We start from the raw sequence: 25553 nt of genomic DNA, 5'->3' as shown, positions 1-25553 counted from the left end.
ATGTGTTTTTCAAACATGAAAAACAAACATCAGGAAATCACAGGAAGTTCTCTTAAACTGACAGAGCTCATTGGTAACATGCAAAGTTGCTATCACTGGGGTTAATCATTTTCCTGACATTTAGATGTGGATTTGAGTTCCTACACACTCTTAAATAAGCAAGAACTTGTAATGTTTAGACAAAGAAGTACTTGTGAAAAGTAGTAATCTATGTATTTGATTCCTCCTTTCTCATACCAGTACACCCAAACACTAACTGCTTATTAATACACAAGCAACAAAAATCCCCAAACTATTTTCATGATTTACTAACACAAAAACAATCACCTAACTAATTAACATAAACATTTGAAATGTATTTAGTGCCTCACCGGAATAATAGAACAAAGCCATAAAATGCAAGGAGATTGTGTGAGATGCATCTCCTAACAGTGTGCCTGTAGCCTTGAACAGAAAATAAACAGCCTCGTACCCCCTGGGTTAGCGCAGCTCTCTCAGGAAAGCACACAGGAACTGAGCTCTAACAGAATTGTTACAGTTGACTTCCACGAGTTATTTTGGCCCAGACAACAAGACTTGCTGAGATTTATTTTTCTTTAATAAATCCAACGCTATGCTTTAAATCTTTAAAAGAACAATACAGTATTTTCCAGGATGACCTCACTCACAGAATTACTATCGTGCTCCATGCAAAGGAATTTTCAGGCCTGCAAGAAACTGAGTACTTGGGCTCTGAGCAGACATTCATTTCAACTTGCCTTAGCCTTCAATAGTTCACACACACACTCAAAGTAAAGCAAGAGGTTCCTTTGGCTGAGGAAAAACTAAAATGGAACCTTATAAGAGCTAGCCCTTAAACAATTGGTATTTACAGACATGTTTATAAGTAAACATACTTAAGCAATTTGCATGGATGATCTCATGACCTACACCAGATAGATTTACATGTATGTAAATCCAAATATCAGGCTTCAGTAGCTGGTTCACCATAAGGAGTATAAGGACAAGGAGTAATCCTTTTTACTCACATTTCGGCAGTGACTTGCACATAATCAGCTACAACAAAAACATAACGATATAACATATGAAAGAATGCAAGCAGAGTTACAGTAACTTTGTAGAAAACGGTACTGATGCCTCACATGAGATGCAATATTCCTAACCCAGATGGATTGCTCATCTGCAGGGCATGGGAAAGGTCTGACACAAAAAAGCAGTTTCAGTTTCCTTACATGAGAAGCAAAGAGCAAGAGCAGATAGGATCAAGTCAACAACACAACAATCTAATGCAGAGCCTCAATTCTGTATTAATCAACCATCCCTTGCCAGAGGCCTTCCAAAATAGGAGATACGGTTTCCTGCTATATTAGCTATTAGCATTGCCCTCCTAGGTGTGACTTTCTTCCACCAACATAGACCAAAGAAATAATAATGCTATTATAAAGATTGATTAAGAAAAAACAAACTGTTCAATGATACAGATTTTCTATAAAGCAACTAGAACTCTGGGACTCACTGTAGATGGACAACATTTGGAGAAAGTAACCAGCAAGGTGAGCAAAGCTACACAGCTAGAACAGTTGCAAGCACTTTGTGCTGTTAAGAAACATTAAACCTCAAATGCCTCAAAGGTTAAGACAAGATTAAAAAAAAAATAAGACTGAAAGTTAATGTAAGAAGCAGAAAACCCTGGTGTACAGATTGACCTTCATCTTAGTCCATCTTTTAAAAATGCAAAGCAAGTTTTTGTCTTTTAGATTACACACAAAGCCTTGAGGCTTTGACAACATTGAAGAAATTCTGAACAATCTTATTGCTGTAAGAAAAATGGAGGATTCTCATGTGACAACAGTGAACTGAACTGCCCATTACAACAGGTTGTCAGCGTGCTGCTCCTAGTAATACTGAAAGCACCACGCATGTGTACAAACTGCCCTCACCTGCCTTATAGTGACAGATCAATTCCCACATTGCTGGCTACAGTCACAGCTGCACACACCATTTACTACCAGAAACACGCACTGCCATTGAAAGGGCCTCTAGCACCTCCCAGCACTGTTAGCACTCTCCTTTTGACCTTTCCTAGCACCAGTATTAAGCTTTCCCCAGAAACATTTTAACCCAATGAAGTTACTGGGAGCCTGAATATTTTTATTTCCAGGAGAGCTATGAACAGAGGCGTACAGGCAGTGTCTGGGCACTCTGGGCATCATTCCGGCATCAGCTACCACCTCTACTGGTGAATGCAACATCATTTGTAGATCTCAGTTGAGCCGGGTGACATTTTCCACACAGTTACAAATTCTTTCATTCAGGAAGCAAAGGGTTTTTTTTTTCTCTTTCGTTTTTGTTTTAATTTGGTCCACTTCTCTAAAGCACATTAAAAAGTACCTCATTTCCATGAACTCATTTTTTATTTCCAAAAACATTAGCGTTATAATTTTCTCCATACAGGCCGCATTAGGAAAGAGAGCTTGCAAGGTTGAAATCAAATACTAGTCTAAACTGTCTGAATAAACAAAAGAATTCCAAGAATAAAACAAGTTACCTTATCATGAAAATGTCACTGAGGCCAAGAGGAGTCTTGGACACACAAGATGCCTGTAGACTTGCACATCGAAAATATATTTTAAGTAAAAAATATTCCATTAAACAGCTATAACCTTTCACGTTCACATCAGAGTCAGGATTAACTGTTCAAACTGAAGACCTGCAAACACTCAAATCAAGAATCCTCCATTTTTCTTACAGCAATAAGATTGTTCAGAATTTCTTCAACGTTGTCAAATTTGAGTTTAATGTCAGTGTAATACTAACCTGCAACTCCATCACTCATTCAGCTTTTGGTGTATGACAGGATATCAAGATCTGCTGTACATTAGCCACAAGAATAAGACAGATATAGGAGCAAGCAAGCACTGGGAAGTTTTGAGAGGCACACTGAGAGGGAGAATGTGGGAAAGAAGAGGAACAAATCAAAGAGGCACAGACAAGTTTTCTTTGCATTATGAAAGCAACAAAAAGGTGACATGATAAACTGTAGAAAAACGCAGGAAGAGAGGAAAATATTTTGCCCACTGTTATCACATCACTGTGCAAACAGACAGCCCTTGGATTTAGGAAAGACGATTCTTTGGGACACATCCAAAAACTAACTCATGCGTCTTACATTTAAAATAGAAATGACAGGAAAAGAGAGTTGAGAACATTTTCTTTTTTTTTTTTTTTTTAAATACTCTCCCATCAAACTTCCACTGCTTCTTCTTGATAGTTTTACTGACAACTTGTTTATAAAAAAAATATATTATTCGTAGATGCACAGATCTCCAGTCCAAACCAACAGAGTTCAATATGCACATGCGCACAGAAGAGCCTGCTGACTGCACTCCATCTTTTAGCTCAGGGGTTTGTCACAGAACCTGCAATGTATTCTGCTCCAATCTAGTGATTCCAGCAGGAAAACTTCCTTTGCAAGGAAGACAACTAAAACATACTGTTTTTCCAGGAAGAGAAGCAATTTACCTGAAATACTGGATTCCCTTTACCACTCAGACAGCGTGCAGTGGCAGAGGCTTTTCAGAGCTCAAAGGCAAATCACTGCCTGAGGACTCTTTTTTTTTTTGTCAGACTGGGTAAGTCTGCTGCATCTCCATATGATTCCCTTCCAGCCTGCAGTGGGCTTCATCTTCTAATCATATTTCTACACCAGCTGTTCTTTGAATAACCTTCGACTCACTGAATAAGCTCCATTTTTCTTCATACATAATTTGTTTCTTTTTTTTCCCCCCTTAATATCAAGTCTATCTTAAGCAACATAAAAAGAACAACACAAACCAGAAAAGATGAATTTCAATCAGAATGAAGACAACTCTCCCGCAGCTAGGAAAATTATCAGAACTCACTGAACGTCAAGCTAAGAACATACAAGAGCACGCTTTCCTCATATACCATTTATCACTATCTTACAAGCCGCACGTTTCTGACTGATGCTATTCCCTAACCAGACATTCTACCTTCTACACTTGCATATTGATTCCTTTCATCATGAATCACCTTACGGCTGGCTTTATAGAACCTTGGATTACTGACTCCAAAAATAAGACAAAACAAGAAACAAACAACAATTAATCAAGATCTAGCGTAAAAAATTATTTCCAGATCATCTGTTGTATGGATACAAGCAATGAAGAATATGTTGCACTTGGTATCAGTCTAAAGAAAGTGCAAAGACAGACACATTTATTCTAATTCTTGTCATATGCTTCTCTTTAGAAAAAGAGAAATATTTCCATTGAAGAAACTCAGCTCCAAGTTCTTGAAATCATAAAACACTTAAAACAGATTATCATAACATAGAAATTCAGACCACAGAACATACAAACTTAAGAGTTTCATTTTTTTAACACAAATAATTTTAAAAGCCCAGGCAAGATAATCCTAGTTAACAGCTTTGCTATTATTAGAACAGTGAAATAACGCATCAGCCCTGCATGTATAAACTTTACAATAAGGATTAATTCACAGCCAGAAGCTGGGGCACTTGTGCTATCCAATTCACTAAGTGTAGAGCATTGACTTTAAGGGTCTGTTGACTTTTTTTTTTTTAACTAAACAAATAATTACAGCAACTGTACAATAACTTTAAATATACACAAATTTTGCATCAAAAAGGATTAAAGAGAAAAAAGCTTCTGACATTAAAAAGACAAAATGAATCTTGTGGAGGACTTCAGCTTGCTTATTTGTTTTGATGCCTTTTTTTGATACAATTCATAACAAAGTTTGGCTTCATGATATTAACAGCAAAGTCTGGCTGATATATATCCCCCATTATCAATTTTAGAACAGATTAAACAAGCCCACACTCTCAACAGAAACAGCTTACAAAACAACCTATATGAAAACCAGGGTGAGAGAGGTAGTATGATAGATAGAGCTGGGAACCTGCTATTGAGTATTCCTGTCACAAAGCCATTCTAATCACCAGTTGGGTGAAGACTTCCTTACTGCTATCATTAGCATCTGCCTTTCTGTAGCTGAATAGGAGAGCGTTTTTATCATTATTCTAACATTAAAAAAAAAGTTCAATCTCATGTTTCCAACCTGGTCTCCAAAGTCCTCCGGGAACTTCCACAGTACCACTGGATCTGTAAATAATTGACAGACAGCATTAATCAGAGGCAAAGGAACAGAGTATTACAGTCAGAGTACATTAATATTAAAGAGAAGGTCAGCTTAGCTTCAAGCTCTGAGGCAAATACAAAAATGTAGGTAAAAACTATGGAAGATGCTGGTTTATTAAAGAGGCATTTCATATTTATGAAACTATGTTTATTGTTTCACACAGGTGAGCAGTCTGTATAACATACCCAACTGTTTCCATATTTAACTCTTCTTTTTAACCCAACTGCTTCCTCTTTTTAGGCTATACTTAATTTTCACAATTTAATTAAGAACTAAGATTATACAAAATATCTCATCCTCCCATTTAACTGCTCACAGGCACTCAGGAAGCACCCATTAGCAAAACTGGCTGTTCCCACATTTATGTGAGATTACCTGCTTCCCAACAGAGTGGCACAAGCAAAAGCAACACACAGAAACTGGATGAGTTCTGCAGCTCCCACCAGCACACCTGTGTAAGCCAGGTGAGCGCTCCAGACCCACTCTGTGCTGTGGGCAGCAGCCCCAGGTTCCCAAGGGCAAGAAACCAAGGCAAGCCCTGAGCAAGAGCCAGGGGAAACTGCCTGGTGAGAACTGCAGCCCTTGGGCTATGGCAGGTGGGGCTGGAATTCCCATCTTTGGAATAGGCAAGGTCTGGAAGACACCCAGATTTCCATTTCTCACATCCATCTCTACAGCTTGTGCTGCCTGATCAATCAGAAGCCTTCCGAGTGCTCCACTTCCAGCAAAGTACAGAGGCTTCTACTCATCTTCATCTATACACATAGGGTTGCTACAGCAAATTGAAGCTTTAAAGGACAAATATCCTTCACAATATTTTCACATCCCGCTGCCCTGCACACAGCTGCAATGCCCGCACTTGCCAGCTGCAGAGGAAGGCAGGCTGCAGGCATTTCTCCCTTGTTCCAGGTCAGGTGCCAAATCAATAGTGCAAAATACACCTGAAGATGTCACAAAGCTCACCTTACCAACCAACTCGCAACCTTATTTAGACTGAATTTAGATTTGATTTAAATTTCAGGCAAAAACCTGTTTCTGCAATAGACGGTCAAATAGCCACATCTTTGATCCTAAGAACAACTGGGGACAGCTCTACAGCTGTTCCTTGTGAAAATCCATATATTTTGTACAATTAGTTTTCTTACTTCTACAAGGGGGAACAAAAACTTTTTGAGGCAGATTAGAAAGAGAAAACTGAAGAGCGCTGGGTCTAAAATACAGAGCAGAAAAAGCTTTTCCCCATACTTTTTGTGTATGTAGATAAGTCACAGGCATGTCTGGATAACAACCAGGATGAGGGCCTCAGTGTTAGTGTGCTCATTTCTGTTCTCATTTAGCGTCATGAAATAGAAAGTCATTACACAGAAATGAGCTCCTTGCTCCTGACCCCACAACATCACCATTCTCCCACAGCTAACCAGGCCAGGCAACCCCCAGGCTCATGTCAACTATTGAAAACTTTTCAGGTCCGCACCAAATAAACCAGTATCCCCAAAACCTCCATCTGGGATCAGAACAAAGAAGGAAAAGTGGGAGATGGAGCATTATGTGGGACAGAAAACTACAGCCATGGAAATCCAGACTGGTCTGCAGCTAATCATATTGCTTCTTACCCACTCCTACTGCCCAGCACTTCTCTACCACCTACAGCAGCTTCTACAGAGAAAGGCTGAGCTACTCTCAGCCAACAGGTGTGCTGAGCATCTCTCAAGAAGCAAGGCTGCCCAAACGTCACCTGCTGAAAGCTGTTTCTTAGGCATGAAGCAGACTGTTTTGGCAGATATTAACAACATCTCCATAATAAACAGTTAGTGAATATTTTAGCACGTTTGTAATGAAAGCAAAGGTGAGTTGTGGGGGATTTTTGATCCTTTCAGTTTGCAAAACAGTTACTGTACAAACTTAAAGAGAAATTCAATTTCTTTCTTTCATTGCTCAGTGGAAGCGTAACGTCAATCTTCAGAAAAGGAAGCAATCACAACAGTAAAACCTCTCTGCTTAATTTTAGAACATCACAATCAGGAACAAAGAATAACCTCAGAAATCAGCAAAACTTGGATCTAAGTAACTATTTTTAGTCAGAAAATGAGTCATGGAAGCTGTTATTAGTTTCTGCTTCTGGAATCGGACAGCAACTGACCATCTGTGTCAACTTTGGAATAAACAAAAGGGTACTGATTCAAATAAGAGGAAGCATAACCCAATATTACAACTTTATGCAGGTTTACAAAGACTGAATTCTTGTTTCCTTGAGGATTAATGTTCAGATACCCCATCCGATCCAGCAATGTCAGGTCACAATTTTATGCTGACTTTATGGATGAGAGGAAGAGAAACACTTTGGCTCTTGAAAAATCGTTTAATTTGAAAAACCTTATTTCACATGCATGCCTTACCTCCAGGTTTAGTTTAAAAACATGAGAAAAGGGATCAATTTAGAATAGATTACTTAAAATCTTTAGTAACATGAGGAAAAAAAATAATACACTGAGCTATAATATCTACAGCAAGCTTCAGGAAAAACCATGTCCTCATACAATAAGGAGATTACCATAGTAGGTTACAGTGAATTCACTCAAAGCATCAAATGAGGCTTCAGTCAGTTAGAGTACATACACTGAATAATAACCACAGAACAACCTCCCCCCACAAACACCTACACAAATAGTTTTAGTGAGTCAATTTGGCTCAAGCATATATAAATAAATCAGAAGTAGATTAATTCCAATCTTAAAAGCTTAACAAAAAGCATTTTAACTAAAAAATACAAAAATAGAATCAATGATGAATACTACTGTGAGCTCACTACATAAAGTGAATTTGGTGAGCAGATCACACCTTGTGTCTCCTTACCATCCCCTACTCTCATCAGACAAGCCTCCCCTCTCCACCCTGCCAAGAACAGTTGATGCCTGTGTGCCTCCAGCTCCCGGACCCCAAATGCCAGAGATCAAAGAGCATTTGGACAGCACTTTCAGATGCACGGACTACCACACACTGCTTGGAGCCAGGAGCTGGACTCCATGACCCCTGCAGGTCTGTTCCACTTGGGTATCTGGTCAGTAGATGTCTAAGACATGCAGTCCTGCATTTAAAAAAAATCACATTCAAAGGGATATTTACGATTCATTATTTTAAACCTCTCTGCTTTCCCAGGCAATCTGCTCCAAAGATTACTCCTGAGTATTCAAAATCCTCAGTAAAACTTAACCTGAATCTTCCCAGGTGCAATTTAAGCTCATTATTCGTTATGAAGAACACCATACCCTTTCTCCTTCCAGAGATCTTTAACACTCTCTCTTTCCCACAGTCTTCTTTTCCCATCGCTAAGCAACCACAGTTTCCTTCATGCTTTCTTCGTATAACACTTGTTTCCCCACAAGCTATCGCTCTTGCCCTTCTCTGTGCTGTTTCCAAACACCCTCACACCTCACAGCTTTCCAGAACCTTTCCACTCAAGTTTTTGGACCAGAAATGAACAGAAAGCAGTATTACTTCACAGCTATTCTAGGATACACTGCCTTTTGGTTCTTTTTCTGCTTCATCTAAATGAACGTAAGCATTATGTTAGGTTTTTTTTAAAGCATGACATTCCTCATTTTTGGTCAGCTGTAATTTGTTACATTTCCTTACTGAGAATAGTTGCATCATGGGTGGTTCTGCTCCTCTTACTCGCTGTTTCTGTTGAAGTGTAGTACATCGTACTTCTCCCAGTAGAACAGCATTACATCCTAAATGCAGTCCTCCAATTTCTCTGTCACTTTGAATTATCAATACACTCTCCAATGTCCCTGTAATCTCCAGTAAGCTTTAATGTTACAGGAAGAAATGCAATATGGGTTAAATCACCGATCTGTTCCTCTGCAATAGTTCTCCTGAACAGCAGAAAGACTTTGCTGAATCTTGGAAAGCAGAGGAACAGAACATGCTTAACAATAATGAAGGAAAAAGCAAGCTCATCAAGCACTCAGGACAGTACCAATTACAGTACCTCACACTCAGCCCTGAAAACAAACATGTTTTAGATATGGCCAGGTATGACACAGAACTCCCAACTTGCAGAAAGGAATTCAGCCTATATTACTAGAACAGTTTGGTACATTGCACCTCCACTACCACCTTACAAAGCGAATGAAGTACAGAAATGGGTAAGTTGCAAACAATGCAGAGCAGGTGTGGCAATGTCCTCTGTATTACAGCTCTGCTAGACCTGAGCAGATGCCAGCAGCTGAGCCTGAGGGATCCCATACGATTACAAGAAATCCATGAGAAGATAGATATAGCAATGGTAAACTGTCCTTATCAATAAGTGTGCAAAGGCCATCACAGACAGTAGGAAATATGATTTTGCTCCTTAGCCTCATAGTACTTAATAGTGCAGAAGGCTTTCTGTTTGGGTCACATTAAGTCCTATGTCATTCCCAACAGATCTAAGTTCAAGTCAGATACAAACACAGTGAGTTTTCAAATTTAGCAGTCACCAACCAGAGCATGTTGGGTCCCTGACAGACACAAGCCTCTAAGGGCAGCACGCCACAGTCCTTCTCCTCTCTGCAGCCTGGAAAGGCATGGAGAGGAGATGGGGCCAGGCAGTAATGCTTCTCAGCCTGCAAAAGCAAAACCAGGAATAGCAATGGTTCTGCAAACACTGAGGCATTTTCTTTCCAATCCAGATCTTCCACTGTGTTCACATAAATGCTGCTGTTAACTCTCTTTCATGAAAATTAAATGTAATCCAATTTGGATGATAACGTACCTTACCTCCAAGAGAGATGTCTGAGTAAGCAGATGTGCAGCGTGAGCAAAGCAAGAGACAGCAAATCCTCCCCCCGCTTTTTGGAAGAAAAGCCTATTTTTAGATTATCCTTGTAGTTAGGAAAGCCGTTTTTAATACATTTTAATTTCTGCAACAAATCTTAGAAAAGATGTAAGTAATGGTTCTATGGCTGACTAAATCAGAAACGTAGCGTATTCTGAACTACAATAAATAAAAAGAGGCAAAGCTTAGCAAATGGTAATTTTCCCAAGACTTCAGCAGTTAATATAATCTAAAGAACGCTCTTCAACATCATTAAGATCATAGATTATAAGCACCATCCAAAAATACAACAGAATAAGCTAATTAGCACACATTCTTTTTAGTAATGGAACATAAACTACAAACACATGCTGAGAAACATCATCTCAGGTAATTCTCTTGATAGCAGCCCAGAATAATTTGAGACAGAAAAACAGAGTCTAAGTAAAAATGAAGCAGATTAATTAAGTAGTTCAATATTCTGCCTGGAGAGGCGCAACCTTCATCCCCATGGGTTTTGCAGAGCAGGATAGGCAAAAATAGTCATGTCTCAGGACAGAAGGATGGGCTAGATGACTGCTCAGCATCCCTCCAGCTGTATTTTCTCTGATGCTGTAATGATCATTGCTGGGGGGAAAAAAGCCATCAGTGGAGAGGGGAAAGAAGAAATCGGGTCAAGAGATGGCTGGGAAAATACTCGAGGAGGAAAAGGCAGGTGACAAAGTAAAGCTTGTAGCAGATAGCTCTTAGGTCTAAAAAAGGTTCTGGGTTGATGCTCTCACGTGAACACTGGGACACAATTAACAGAGTTGGTGTGATTTATCATTATCTCAGGGAACTGCTTTATAAACATACCTGAGCTATGAGCAGAACTGATTTTGACAGAAAAGGAAGTTGTCAGTAATAAAACGTTTTCTAAAGTTGTAATGCCATGATTCGTCCAAGTCAAAAGGCTGCCACACACTTAGACCAGTTTGAGTGCAAGTGGCAACAGTAATTCCAATGATACATTGTCTCATGACTATAAGTTACCTGGAAACAAAATAACAACTGAACATGAGGTGCAATGTAAGTTTTCCCATGGATGAAATCTAACAGAAAAAAAGAGCGTTCACATTGAGCGAGATCAGCCCTCTGGAAAAACTCTTATACAGCAGATTCAAATCCACACTCCAACAGCTCTACAAGCACAGGGCTGGAGGGCAGCAGGAACATGGGGTGCATGTTGGGTATGGGGCAGCAGTGCCCTCATTACCAGGGGCCAGTTGGAGCCAGCAGCTGCAGCCAGGGAGCAGGGAAGCACCACACACTGCCAGGGAGCTGCAATGTTTTCTGAGCCTCAGCCATCAAAAGAAAGAACAAGGACAACACACATTGAGGAAACTTCATAGGGGAGTAGAACTAAGGAACACTCGCTAGCTTCCCCAGCACTTGAAACCTGACAGATTAAAGACAGCATGCAAATGAAGGTGCCACTAGAAAATACTTGAAAGTATGCCTCTATTCAAACCTCATAGTATAGTCTGGGTATTTTTTGCTTATCAAAGAAATACTGGGGGGGGAACTTTCATCAGAATGCTGTTTCTTCCAACTCTTTCCATTTCACAGAAGACTTCTTACAGAAGGCAGCCACACCCGTACCATCTTTTCAAAAAACCAAAGGAAAACCTATTTGTGAAGTTGTATCATAATTTATTCCTCTCCCCACCCTCCCATCCCCCCTTCAGCCACTGATCTTTATCTCCCAAAACTGCCACTGCTGTGCCCCACAGCAAGCAGCAGCCAGACTGAGCATGGCAGTCTCACAGCAACGCCCAGCACAGCAGCAGGTAGCTACGAGCCAGGTGCCTACATGGCACACCCAGGCTACACTTCCACACACCACACCCGCTGCCTTTTGCACCTGCATGTTAATATATGGAGATTTTCCTAGGTGTTTAAGCACCCAGGCTGTGCTCTCAGCAGCACGTTTCACAAGGTGCCAAGTTCTGCCCTGCCCTGACACACGAGGCCCAGCCCCAGCACAGTACGTCAGCTCTGCCAGCAAGCAGCCCCTGCCTTGCCTCCCACTGACCACAGAGCAGCGCAGGAACCTCACTCCCATTGGAGGTAAAGATGACTTGTTCAAAGCTGACTTCTGGCAGTTCCCTTTAACTTCTCTTGCGGAAACCGAAGTATTTTCTAAATCCAAATAACATCAACAAACACACACTAAGCACTGTCCTGAGGGAATAAGAAAGAAGCAGCCAACAGCCTCCCACAGCCACCTCCCAGCAGTTGTGCCTGTAAGCCTTTGCCAGCATGGTTTGGTACCAGTGACTCTCAGACACGTAATTACCGAGTGGATAAGATGGAAATCCCTTCCTCCCAGCGGGGAGCTTTTCCTAAAGAAGCTGCTTTTAACTGCAGCCGAGCATGGGTTAGGTAGGCTCGCAAGCAAGCTGAAAACTTTATTATGACCTATAATAGTTTGTGTAGGACTTAAGCTTGAAACACACCCCAAACTACAGATGCACCAAATTACTCACGGATTTCACAAACGGTTCAGGATTGAACAGGATCTTTTCTCAGACTATTCTCTTACTAAATAGCTTCAGGACACTAGCAGTCATATTTGTGGGAATTCAAAATCTTGTTTCTAATGGATGGGAAAAGAAAGAAACAATGCACGCCTGCTCCGTGCTGCAAAGCACCTGCCCTGCCGGCTCCTTGGCATATTCACAGCACTCCCCATTAATACTCAAAGCATCAAATAAGAAGGTTATTTTTCCCCCCATTTATGAGCAGATAGATGGCAAAAACGTCTGGCCACTGCTCACACTTCAGAGCTGCAGGTCAATCCCTTCTTGCCCGAGAATTTGTTACCCCTGAAGGACAGAGCAGAAAGTCATTCCAGCTACCAGGGACAGAAAGAAAGGGCCCTTTGGGCTGCAATGCTATTAGCCATGCTTCAGGATAAGACCTTAATCAGGGTGAGAGTTCACTGCACAGACAGTGCACGGATCAAGTGAATATGTCCAGCCTCCATTTGGCCTTTTTGCAAAATAAGCAGGGCTTTCTTTTACCTGTTAAGTCCTTACAATTCTGGAAACGACTGGATGCCATTTGGACCTACAGCATTATTTTTCATTTTCCCATTTCTCCTTTTTAATCCGAGTGAATTGCAGCTCATGCCATTGAGGATCTAAGAACTTACTGACATGGTAGCAAAAGAACAAGAAAGCGCGCACCATGTTTGCCTTAAGTCACTGCTAACACTCAAGGCAAGTTTACAAAAGGTGTTTCTGTTCTTCTGTCACAGTCTGTTGTTCAAGGTTTGACAGTGAGAGAGGTGGTGCAGTGAGCTCATGAGATGAGCAACAACTGGAAAACATCAGGTTCACGGCATTCATGTTTGTGAACAAATCCAAGTTTAACATCCAGCTCGGATCTGAAAACAACTCTCCACACTGCCTTGGAAACAGACACCTTACACAGTGTCTTGCCTATTTTAAAATGAAGGCAAAGAACTAAAAAATCCTGTGGACTACATGATACTTTCCTATATTACTACTGCAAGCTCATTTTTGAGAAAGATCTAACCCTAACCCCACCCCCACCCCCCATCCCCACAAAGAAACAAGAGGGCAACCTGTGCTTAAAGGAAAAATAAATGAGGCTGGTAATTCCCTCATGACAGAAGAAGGTGTCAGGAGCACCTCTCTGTGCGACTATCTGTGTTACTTCCTGCCTGAGCAGCGCAGCAAGGTTCCTCCCACGTGCTCCTGATGAGGAGCAAGCAGGGCAGCACCCACAGCTCAGGGCTGCCAGTGCCCCACTCCTCACACATCTGGATATGTGACCCCAAACATGGCTTCAGCCACCTCATCATTCTACAAGGCGGTTGTGCTAGAATTCAAACAATCATAAACATTCCCATCTACACAAATCTCTAAAATCATAAGAGCCACATAATTTAACCACAGCCCATGTCTCATATACAAGCAGCTCACAGATACAGAATAGTCAAATAAATGTTTGTGATACCCTTCTGATTCAGGATCCATTTTTATCTTTATTGCCCATGATATACTAGACTAGGAAAAAAAAAAAAAAAAAAAAGAAGAAGAAACACTGGTAAGTATCCATCTTCCTATTTTTTTTCCCCTTCACCCAATCTTATGCCAAATCCATTTTAATACCATTGCGAGAAAAAAAAGAAATAAACTCATCAGTCACCTGATGGAGTAATTCAAAACTTAACCAAACAGAGCTAATGGGTGAGAATTGAATTGAAAACACCTTGCTTAAGAAAGCAATTTCTTTTCTTCGCACTCCTCAGAAGCTGTGGGTGAGCGCTGTAATCGAACCATCAACAGCGAGGGGCCGTCTGTCCCACAGGCCCCGTGCAAGCAAAAAGCAACAACAACAAAAATGCAAGGGCTGGCCCACATGCAGCACTCAGCCCTGCTCTATGACAGGCAGCACGCTGCTGAAAACCAATATTTTGATGTTTTTCACATACCGATCTTTTAAAGTCACCACTGAAATTTGGAGAACACAACACAAAAAGCAGGTTAAGGGCTCGGTACAGGGAGATCAGCGTTACTCCTGCAGCTAACAGGCCTGCAACCAGCTGAGATCTCACTCCGTTGTGTAGCGCTCATGGCTCAGCAGCCATGGCCAGCAAAAACAAACTAAAAATGAAAACCCCTTCCCACCCACACTGATATCAGCATGAGCAGATACTGAAGATACTGTAGCCATTTCCCAGCCACTTACAGATCATCACCAACCCTATTCCTCCCCAAACCCCCCCAATAGAAAACTAAGAAAATGTTAAGAAAGGCTCTCAATGGAAGTCACCCAGCCAGCAGCTGCACACACATCTGGCTCCATGTAAGTAGCAGCACCAGAGCACTGGCACTCAGCAGCCTTAGGTAACAGAAAGAACTTCAGTTCCAAATAACACACATTTGTCCTGTGTGGGGTCACAGCCCAGAACCTCTTCTGTAATTTGGGCTTTTCCAGAAGGCAGTACCAGAAGTCTCTGCTTGGAGCCATTTGCATTATAGCTAGCTGCCCTAGAAGTACAAGAACATGCATAAGGAACAGCTACTCCAGCCCAGGCAGCCTGCCAAGCACACAGCTGGCTCTCACTGAACAGCAATTCAGGGCCAGCCAGCTGGGCATAAAGCAAAGCAGTGCCCAAAGCCCCTCAGAACTGAAAGCAAGGAGGGAGCCAATCTGCACACATGAGGAAGCACCAGCTACAGGAAGATGGACATGGACCTGTTGGGGCTATTTCTGCATCTTAAGTAAAGAAGGCTTTCATTTTACTTTCAGTTTAACCTCTGTTATATTTTACTGTTATTTCAGTTTTTTTTAAAAAAAGCAATATGAGGAAGGGGAAAACATACATAATGCATAAATATGCACCAGATATCTACTAGTCACAACTCCAGCAAAGAATAAAAATGATATTAGCATTACTACTGACGTGAAAGAATATGGAATGATTTCATCATTAATCAATAACAGCATATATTAAGGTTACAAATCAAACAAAACCATCAATTTACCCAATAAACCTGATGCTTAATATTTCAGAATGTACCTATACATCTGCATAGCAATAACAGCAATCAATGCACAGAATGCGCTAGGAGCTGAAATGCATTACCCTACATAGGGCATCACACCACTCACCTTTCCTAAGGTACAGAAGAGGCTTAAATTGCTTTTAATAATGCCAGAAGAAATAATTAAAGGAAAACAGTCTGCACCTCGTTTTCCAAATTCAGACACAACACTGGAAGGCCACCTGCTCTCCAATGCATGGACCTTTTAACTTGTGCTGCTTTTGTAAGGGCAAAACCAACACCATTTTGGCAGAGAACATCATCTTAGTCCATCAAATGGGAAAATCCCAGGTCACAACGAATCATATCATAGGCTTCTTGCCAAAAGAGTTGCAGGACTCCTTCTTACTACTAATCATGGCAAGACAAAGAGCAGAGTGCAATGGCTTGTTTTACTTTCGCTTCCCAGCTGCAGAAACAGTCTGCAAAGGTATGCTCAGCAACAGCCCACAGTACTTGCTTCAAAATGGAGTTATTAAACTGTTCTGCATATGGGACAAACACTGTAGTTTGATGTAAGTGAACCCAAAGGATTAAATATCTCTTACCCAAAGACATGGCAGATCACTGAAAGAAATACATTTCAGAAGCATTTACCACTAATACAATTATAAAGAAGAAAGATGCATGTGACATTGCAAAACAAAGGGCTGAGCCTTGCTAAGGGTCAGAGGAAGCCATGCCTGAGCACAAAGTGACACCCAGCACACACTGTCACACAGCTCAGGGTGCTGGGAAGGCAGCTGCTGGCCAGAACCACCAGGCCTTGCCAGTCTCTTCCTTCAGTGCAAGAGCCCAAAGCTCTCCAGGTCATAAGCAAATGTTTGAAGACGTGACACATGAAGAGGGTCAACAACAAAGCTGAGCTTAATCCCTTTGTGTGAAACAGGAATTGGAATTTACCTCATATATAAAACACGTCTCTGGCCACTGAAGTATAAAACTTCCATCAGCAAGGCATTATGTCCCCCGTGCTTTTTGGCATGCTGAGAGAGACGGGGGGGGAAGGGAAGCTGTGCTTCCCACAGGCTGAACGCAGTGAAACACAAGGAATGGCTGTGCAGCAGGCAGGGAGCATTAAGGCACCAGTCACTGCTGGTATCTCTGCAGCCTGTCTAAAGAGCAGCGGAACCAATTGGTCCCAACCGGTGGAGCTGGAAATACATGGAGCTTAACTATTAGTTAACATGACTCATATCATTTCTAATTGGATTGCGACTAAAGTCCCAGCACCGATAATACCAACGTGAGATCAGAGGAGAAAGCCTGCATGCTCCCTCCCTTTGCGTGGAGATGGGAAGCAGCTCCCCTGCTGTCCACCCGGCCCTGCGGCCGTGACCCAACTTACTGGCATTGCACCTCAAGCATGAAGGGGCAGCAGCGCTGTGCTGCTTCATCAACTCCAGAACATCCCAAAGGCAGAGAAAATGGTCACAGGACCAAATGCTAGAGAGCAGAGCAGCAGTGCTTTTATGCTTTGCTGGTGGATGGCATTTACACATGGGGATATCTCAATCAGGGAGCTGAGAACAGATGCCAGCAACAAATTGCAGCAAAGCACAGCTAAGCTGGTATACACCTCCACAACCACTTGTCCCATTAGAACTCATGTAACCATTCCCGACACTCATTTACTTGACCCATTTTTGATAAACAAAGAATAGAGTACTTGAAGTACTTTTCCCCCTTGTTCATCCCATTCTTCCCCGGTCTCCTATTCAGTGGTCAGAGGTTAAACTGCTGACCTCTCACCTCCAAGGCAAGTTTCCCCCCCCTTCTATAAAAGGTTTTTCACAGTGTGCAGCACCCGGATTAGCCCCTATCCCCCGAAACAAAAGCCGTGCCTTTGTATGGCCAGTTTGGGCACCGAGTTCGTACATCAGAGGAAGCTGCTCCTGCTTCCCATTCACAATAACTATATTGTGAGGCCTCCAACGCCCCGGCTCACAGCGTCTAGACTTTCACCCAACCAGCCGGCAAGGAGAAAATCCTGTAAAGCACTCAACTGAAAATTAACTATGGTGTCCTGCGGGGAACCTGATGAAGACGTTATTTGAACATACGGTAAAACTTTCCATTGTTTAATAGAAAGATAAGAGAAAAACTTTGAGCCTTAAGCTTTAAACAGTCGTAGGGATCAATTCGCTCATGGGTCAGTAACTGCATTTTATTAGCAAGCAGCTATTGCTTATGTGTGTCTTTAAAGTAATACACAGATTATTAAATTATACCCAGCACCCAGCATTCTGGATATCTACAGAGCATAACTTTATACTCACTAACAGCGCCCTAAAGCAGGAAAACAAGTGTGTTTTCTAGACTGGACCAAAAGCACTGCATCAGTATTGCCCACAGTCCCAGTTCTCTTCAGCAATAAGAGAACAGAAATATGTGCACTCTGCTATATAGAACAACCATCCAGAAATAAAGAAATAAAAATAGAAGGAACTCTGAGCAAGAAAGGAAAAAAAAATCTATGGAATGCAAATAAACCAGAGCATTTTCTGGGAAATAACTGCGGTGTTCTTTCATATTTTGTCTCTTTATAACACTTGTGTTTCTGTTGCATAAACAACACAAGAAAGTCTACTGAAGTGGACTAAAACAAATAGAAACACTCTTAAAAACAAATATATACACAGGCCAGGAAACAAACTATACAACTATTTCTGAATAGCATTTCAGTGTTTGAATGCATGCATGATTCCTTGACTACTGGAAGAATTTGCTACTGCAAATAAATTGGGTTTCTTGCATCTCTGTGGATCTCTTACAGCCTCTCTTGAATGCATATTCTGGGAAGAATTTCCTCCATTTCAATAGGAGAACAGGTGACGGGACACACATCCACATGACCAGTTCTAGCAACCTATTTTGGAAAGGGCCAAAATAAGAGGCGTATGGATTACCGGCTGGTACAGGTTGTTTCGTGGGGGAGTGTGAACACGTTTGCTTGTTTTACATATGTTTGCTTTTTGATGAAACAAACTGGGAAATCATAACAGAAAAAAAAGCCACTATAACCCCTTAGCACCCACCCCATAGGGCCCAGCCACAGCGTGTGTGTGTGGAAAGCAGCAGGACTAGAGAACCTGGGAACCAAAAGCACAGCACTGCCATGGAAAGGGAATGGTAGGAGCCTCAACTACCAGGCAGAAGGGTTGGGGAAAGAGGCAGGAAAAGGGAGATAACATTCTCCGTTTCCATGGAGTACCACATATCACACAAGTATCACACAAAGGATAGCCGCTGTCAGACCTACAGGCTGCTAGGTAGGACAGCTGCCAACACCTCTAGCATAAAAACACACAGGCTTTGGTATGTCCTGTGGCCCAGAACCTTTCCCCAGCCCTACCCCCACAGCTGTACCACACGCAGCAGTGCCCCTGTGCCAACATGGAAGCACAAACACCCTCAGGCTCTTACTGAACTGCTTCCACCTGCAGTGATGATATACAAACCCCATCACGTTATCACTCATCTCCAGAGCTGATAGACACAAATAGCAAAAAAGGAGCATTTGCTGCGATTAAAACTGCAAAGGAAAATGCCTGCCTTCCACACCACAGATAGGAAATGTCTTCTGCCCTGCATCTGCACAGAGAGGAAATTCTCAGGGCACAGCAGCATTGAGTGCTCAATTCAACACATCAACACTTAGTTTTAAATAGTTGGCCAAATCAATTTCTAGAGGGGAGATTAGATGGTAAAAAAAACAAAACACTTGGAAACGCTCCCTGCAGCTAAATCAAAAGATCAGAAGTTCTTCACCCTAAACTAAGAAGACATCTTGAGCCATTTTTATGTTCCTTTTACCTCACCTTTCATTTAGTACCATAGCCTGACTCCAAACAGGCAAAAAATGTTCTGGAAACATGCACTATAGCCAATGAGATCAACAACCTTCCTGAAGCTTTAGAAACAGCACAGAACTACAAAGCTGTGGCTTGTGGTTGGTGGCACTTGTCTCACAGCTCTGCACATTGATCACCCTGCTATGAGAAAGGGGGGTACCACTAAACAGCAGCTCCCATTTTTCCCTGATGGAACACTTGCTTTCAAGCACAGGCCAAAACATTGTACGTCACACTGCTGCTATAGGAACTCTGAGCACAAAGGAGCTCAGGTACCACAAAGATGGCAGGAAAGAGCAGGGCAGGAGAGAGCTGGTACCCTCAGCTGGGGATACAAGGCACTTTGTTGCAAGCAGGTAGTCCTGCTTTCAAAGAGGGCTCACAGGTTGGAGCAGCCATGTCCAAGCTGGTGTAGCTATCACTTCCAGAAGGCAAAGATCATCATGTCCTGGGGGAAGTTTACCAGATGTTTCTGTCAAACTGGGGTCATGCTAACCAGCACCTCCGAACCACTGAACTACAACAGCTGCTTGGCTTCAGCTGCTTTTATTGATTGGCACAGTAACAACCGCAAGAAAGCGAGCACACACACTCACAGAGAGACCATGTATACATTAAGGAACAAGAAAGGCACACAGAACTCATGCAATGAAAAGCAAAACCTTCACCTGCTGAGGTGATATGAAGCAACACCTTTCAGTATCTAAACAGTGGCTTGAAGAAAGAAGGGGACAGACTCCTGAGGAAGATCTGTTGTGACAGGACAAAGGAAAATGCTTTCTAACTAAAACAAGGGAGATTTGGGTTGGAGATAAGGAAAACTGACCATTAAAATTCATCTTGAAGCAGAGACAAAACAAAAGCTGAATTTAAGAATAGATTTCTGTTTCCCTTCAAATTACACAGCATCTCTAATGAAAAGCCCCAGTCACAGCTTCCTCCCACATACTCTTGCACCCTAAATTAAAACCAAAAATGCAAAGACTGCAGAATGAGGAACCAGCTGCACTAAGATACGGGGGCACTCCACCAAGCTGCTGAGCAAAAGGCTGAAACCTCATTTCTGACGTGGTAAGGAACATTTCTTCAACAGAAAGTTACAAGTCAAACAATACTCTTACTGAGGAGCCACCCTGCACATATGATCCACTTATATGCAATTAATTTTACACAAATCATGCTAGAAACATCACAGGTGCTTAGGTGAATTTGTCTTACCTCCAAAACCCTTCTCAAGATTGACAGATGCACAAAGCATTACTTAACTACTGTCTCTTTTGGGGCTCTTAAATCATTTTCATCTCAGCTGGTCAGTTACACTCTCTAAAGCTGCTTATAAAAGCAGAAGTTAGAATTCTAAATTTACAAAGACGTAATGCTTTAAACTCTGGTACAACACATGAGTCATTCCAAGCAGTGCAAGGCCCCATGGCTAAATTGAAGAAGAAAATGGTTATTGAATACTCCAGTAAGCCCTGAACACCTCGAGTCTTTTCTGTCACGCACTTGCATCTCAGTTTCCAGCAAGGAGAACCAGCCCAGGCCACTGCTCCAGACCACTTTCAGGAGCTCTTGCCTGCAGCGTGGCTCCTCCGCCTCAGCACAATGCGTGGGCAGCAACCACACCAGCAGCTGCTTTCTGCTAGCACATAGAGCAGAGCACAGGAATGTGTGCTGCCAGCCCCAGAGAGCTACTGGTAAGAAATGCACTGCTATTAGTCACTCAGTGCGAACTCAAAGCACCTATTTCCTGGAAAATGCTATTATAAGATGCAGCACTGTTTTTCCCCCCTTTCCTCTGAAATTGCCCCCTGGATGCATGTTACCAGGAAAGCTCATTTGTTTTTGACTCTCAGCAATGGGTTGCTGGCTTTCTTTCACAGAATCATTGGAGTTGGAAGGGACCCTTAAAACCAACCCCTCTGCACCAAACAGGGACATATACAGCTCCATCTTCCACCTCACCTTTGCTCCCCTCCTGGGGTCACTGGCACCTGCACCACCACCACTCCATGACACATAAATTTCTTCTTTCTGCTTTTTCCACCTCCACTTCAGTTGAAGCTCAACATCAAAGTCCAACAGAGACTTAGGATTACGCCTGGTCTTCACAAAGAGTGTTTTCATCCTTTCCCATTGGTGCTAAGCCAAACGAAGACATCAAACTTACACACGCAAGGAGGAAGCACAGACAATAACAGGACACTCAAAAGGAAAAAAAGAAAAACCAATCAGAGCCAGCACTGTACACATATTCCAGAGCTGGAAGATTTTGTATCCTACTCATATCTATTCAACCCCCTAATGCCACAAGTTAGGAAGCTATTTCATCTATTGCTTGTGAAATACTTCTTCATTTACTTAATACCCTTCAAAAGCAGCGGTGGTTAATGCCCTGGATTATACAGTGTTCTGTACCACTGTGCCTCGGAGATGCATCACCAGCTTCCTGGGCTGGAATTGCTTGCTATTTCCCACAGCAAAGACTGAAGCTTTTGATACATAGAACAGATTTTAGCCAAACACACAATTGTTAAATCAGTACCTGTAACTTCTAACAGGGTTATAAATGCAAACACATCATTGTTTCACTGCTCATGTACTGCATTTGAATACAATGACATCTGAGATCTCACATCCTATTGGTGAACAAACCACTTTCCCATCAGTTCTATATAGTAAACACTCCTTTAGGAGAGCCTAATGAAATTGAAACTATTTACCTCAAATTCATCTCTTGGCTATCGGTATTCAGAGGTAATCAGAGAACAAAGTCCCCCTCTCAGCCTGATCATGTACATTTGCAGTGCTTGCATTTTCCCACTAAGTCTAGTTGATACGCTGTAGAGTAAAAAACCTCCAGAAATCTTGGTGAATAAAAACAAGTATTATGAGGTAATTAAACTTTAGAACTATTGATTTATATTTCAAACATGTTTTCTTTGCCTATGATGTATTAAGTTGTTGTAACGGATCACTACTATTCTGCCACAGGATTATTAGTTGAGGATAACACAGAGCAAATGCTATAATTTCTATTTGATTTTCATACATGACATGACTTGTAATATCCCCATGAAACAGATTAATCAAATACATACTGCTGGGACTCCAAAAAAAAAAAAAACCAAAAAAAAAAAAAAAAAAAATCCCACACAAAAAACCAAACATGTTGGGGTTTTGGAACATCCATCAAGAAAGGTACTTCCTTGCTTCCCCTAACACTTAACTGCTTCCTCATCTAGTTCAGGTCAGGCTGTCTGTATCTGCTCCATGACTCACGCTGTGTTCTGACCTGCTGCCACAGAGCGCCTGCAGTAACTGCTGTGCTAAGGAACGTACACTCCTCCACATCTCCAAAGCAACATTTACCAAACATAGGTCTAAATATATATATATAAATTAACTTTAAAAATAAATAAATAAATACACAGAGCATTTCAAAACATCTCTCCATTTGCAGCCATTGTTTGTGCTGTTCTGGCACATTTTGTCCTAGGAGGACTTTGCATCTCACTTGCTGAACAACGAATGCTTCAGGACGTGCTGACAACTAAAGCACATTGCTTGTGCTCAGCTGGGTAACTCATAGGGCTGATGGACCCGGGAGCAGAAGTAACATACATCAGCACCATGTTGCCCCATTATATTAAGATATAAGAGGAATGTACAGGATGCACTTCTGTTGGCTTTTAAGGCACAACATGAGCCATTCCAACCTGACTCCTACACTGCCCCATTGAGCTCCCAAAGGAAACCAGAACAGCTACACTAAGACCATGCAGCTCCTGCGCACAAATGTCATGTTTACGTAGCACAGACCCCACACCCAGGTCACCATACAGCCACAAGAACTCTCCAGGCCAGCTCTTCTGAAGTGACCACAGACATGGGCAAGCTGCGATCCTGAACATTGGCTTCCTGCAACTGAGCAACTGGGGGGGGGGGGTTCTTAAGCATCAGAAAGTACATGAAGTACATCCACTGTTAAACCAGAAAGCCAACGTGGCTGCTGGGTAACACTGCTGAAGAGAACACATCACAAAACATCTTCATCAGGATGCAGGATAGCACACAGAGCATTTTGCAATGCACAGGAAAGCAGCGCCAGCCCAAGCTGAGCACATCAGCTTGCAGGCAGCTCTGTGTGAGCACAGCTGTCACTGCACGGGAGCTGCACAGAGCAGCATCCCACAGCTGGCACCAGCTCACCTGCTGCAGCCCATTCCAGGGGCTCTGAAACTCCCAGTAGCTTACTTATACTATAGTTTTAACTGGTTGAGCTCTCTGTTATCTCCAAAGCTGAAAGCATTTCTGTTTCATTCATTGTTGAATAAGCAATGCAAATTTCCTTTAACGACTGCAAGGCCTGGCAAATACTGTAAGACAAAGCATTTTCTTTCGCTGGATCTGCCAGCATCCAGCAATGTCACACAGAATTGTTTATTGCAGAGGAAGATAGTGACCATTGCTGGCTGCCAGAGAACTCAAGGCATGCTGAATTCTTATTTTTGTTTGACAATAGAAAATGCTTTTGGCCAGCAACATATGTTTTTCAATCAGGCATTTACGGGCAGTTAACCCAAGCTCTTTTTTGGTGGTGGTTTTTTTGTTTTTTTTTTTTTAGTATGTACTGTGTTTCCATAGCACCAATTTCTATCACAACAACCCAAATGCAAGCAAATACATCATCAATAATTCCCTATAAAATACAGCATATTGTACCAAGACATGCAATTCCCTTTTTCAGTAGCTTCCTTACTGGCTGTACGTTACTTGAGCTGATGTTTCTCCCCAGCTGACACATCAGCATCATGAAGGCAGCCCTTGCAAGGCATTGCAGGGCTTTGACCTCACACAGGAGCAGATGCGAGCATGTGCATCCATTGCGTGAGGCAGGCCCATTGCCCGACTAAATGGATTTACTTATCAGCAACTCAATAGTCAGCACCTTACCAGTTCAGTTGTATCTGTCCTGGCACACAAGCACTTTCTCACCACAGCTACCTGTGACATGACAGTGCAGCTGAAATAGCAAACAATTCACCAGCCCTGAGGAAAGGTGGTCCCTTTTTGTCAGGCAGTGTCCACAACAGGAATAAGCTACCTACAAGGCGAACTCTTTCCCAAAGTCTTCTTCAGAACGTCCCATATTATGTCATGATATCATCAACTGTTTTCAGGTCTGTAAGTTACTGCATGATATCAATCTAGTATCGTTACACAGGATCTTGTAAGCGCAACATGAAAACATAATTTATACCCAAACGCACTATGCGTTACAACCAGCACAGAGTACAGCAGTCTAACTTACCATTCTGCTTTTCCCAAAAAAGTTAAGCCTTGCTGCACAAACAGAAAACTGGAAGGCTCCAGCTACTGTTGAATCCATTTCCTCAAATAATAGACAGGAGTTCAGCACAACACAGAGGCAGCTCCAGCACCCTCAAGCAAGCAAGCAGGTCCAAAAGCCATCACAGAAGCGTGCCACAGGAAGCTGGCAGGAGACAGCAGCAACTCAGGCATCTTGTTTGTAGATCTGGTAACACGCTTATTTTAAATAAACAAACTCAACCACTTGGAATGAATGCTGGGAGATGAAACAACCACTGGATAGACTGAAAAGCCCAGCAGCTCCTGCTTCCTCAACACGTGTGAGCAGCTTCCTGCTCGTGCTGGGCCAGCTGCTGGGTGTGTGTTGCACACAGATTCCATTGGCACAATAAATAAATCCACAATGTGACCAGCATCTGAAAGCAGATAAATAGGAATTTCTCTCTCCCTATTAGGACACAAACAAAATTAGTCACTCTGTCACTCTTTTCCTTTCTGAGTTTAAGGAAAAGCACAACAGCTACATCTACAGCAAAATACTTAAGCTATGATGATTATTCCTCCATTTTGATTAAAACTTGACGTGAGCCTTGCAAGTTTGTAAAACACATCTGAAGTACACACAGAAACCCACGTGCTCTTTTCATACACAGTTTCACACCAGGAGCCAGATTATAATCTACAGCTGAGTACCCACCCAAATTTGAAAAGAAATTAGACCCATGTTCAAACTGAAACGAATGTCATCCAAGGGAGTTCTTC

The 25553-nt window shown here is 42.1% G+C and overlaps 1 protein-coding gene across 6 annotated transcripts in view; it reads right to left on the bottom strand.

Annotated features, from left to right (window-relative positions):
• Nucleotides 1-25553, bottom strand: part of DENND1B (DENN domain containing 1B) — a 141299-nt gene that overhangs the window by 103864 nt on the left and 11882 nt on the right. For 4 of the 6 annotated variants that reach the window (XM_085511129.1, XM_015869353.3, XM_015869351.3 and 1 more), the window contains exon 3: nt 5104-5147. The exons of 1 other annotated variant lie outside the window; for it this stretch is intronic. Coding sequence is in view for 2 of the 5 variants with exons in the window: in XM_015869353.3 (XP_015724839.2) it covers nt 5104-5147 (44 nt within the window). In the remaining 3 variants the exon portion in view is untranslated. Of the gene's footprint in view, nt 1-5103; nt 5148-21422; nt 21600-25553 lie in introns of those variants that run through there. One more of the 6 variants, XM_085511131.1, reaches the window with a different exon arrangement.

This window comes from Coturnix japonica, chromosome 11, assembly GCF_054131305.1.
Source record: "Coturnix japonica strain WE chromosome 11, WE-NBRP24, whole genome shotgun sequence".
NCBI lineage: Eukaryota > Metazoa > Chordata > Aves > Galliformes > Phasianidae > Coturnix > Coturnix japonica.
The sequence above is the reverse complement of the archived record's forward strand: the minus strand, read 5'-3'. Positions and strand labels throughout refer to the sequence as shown.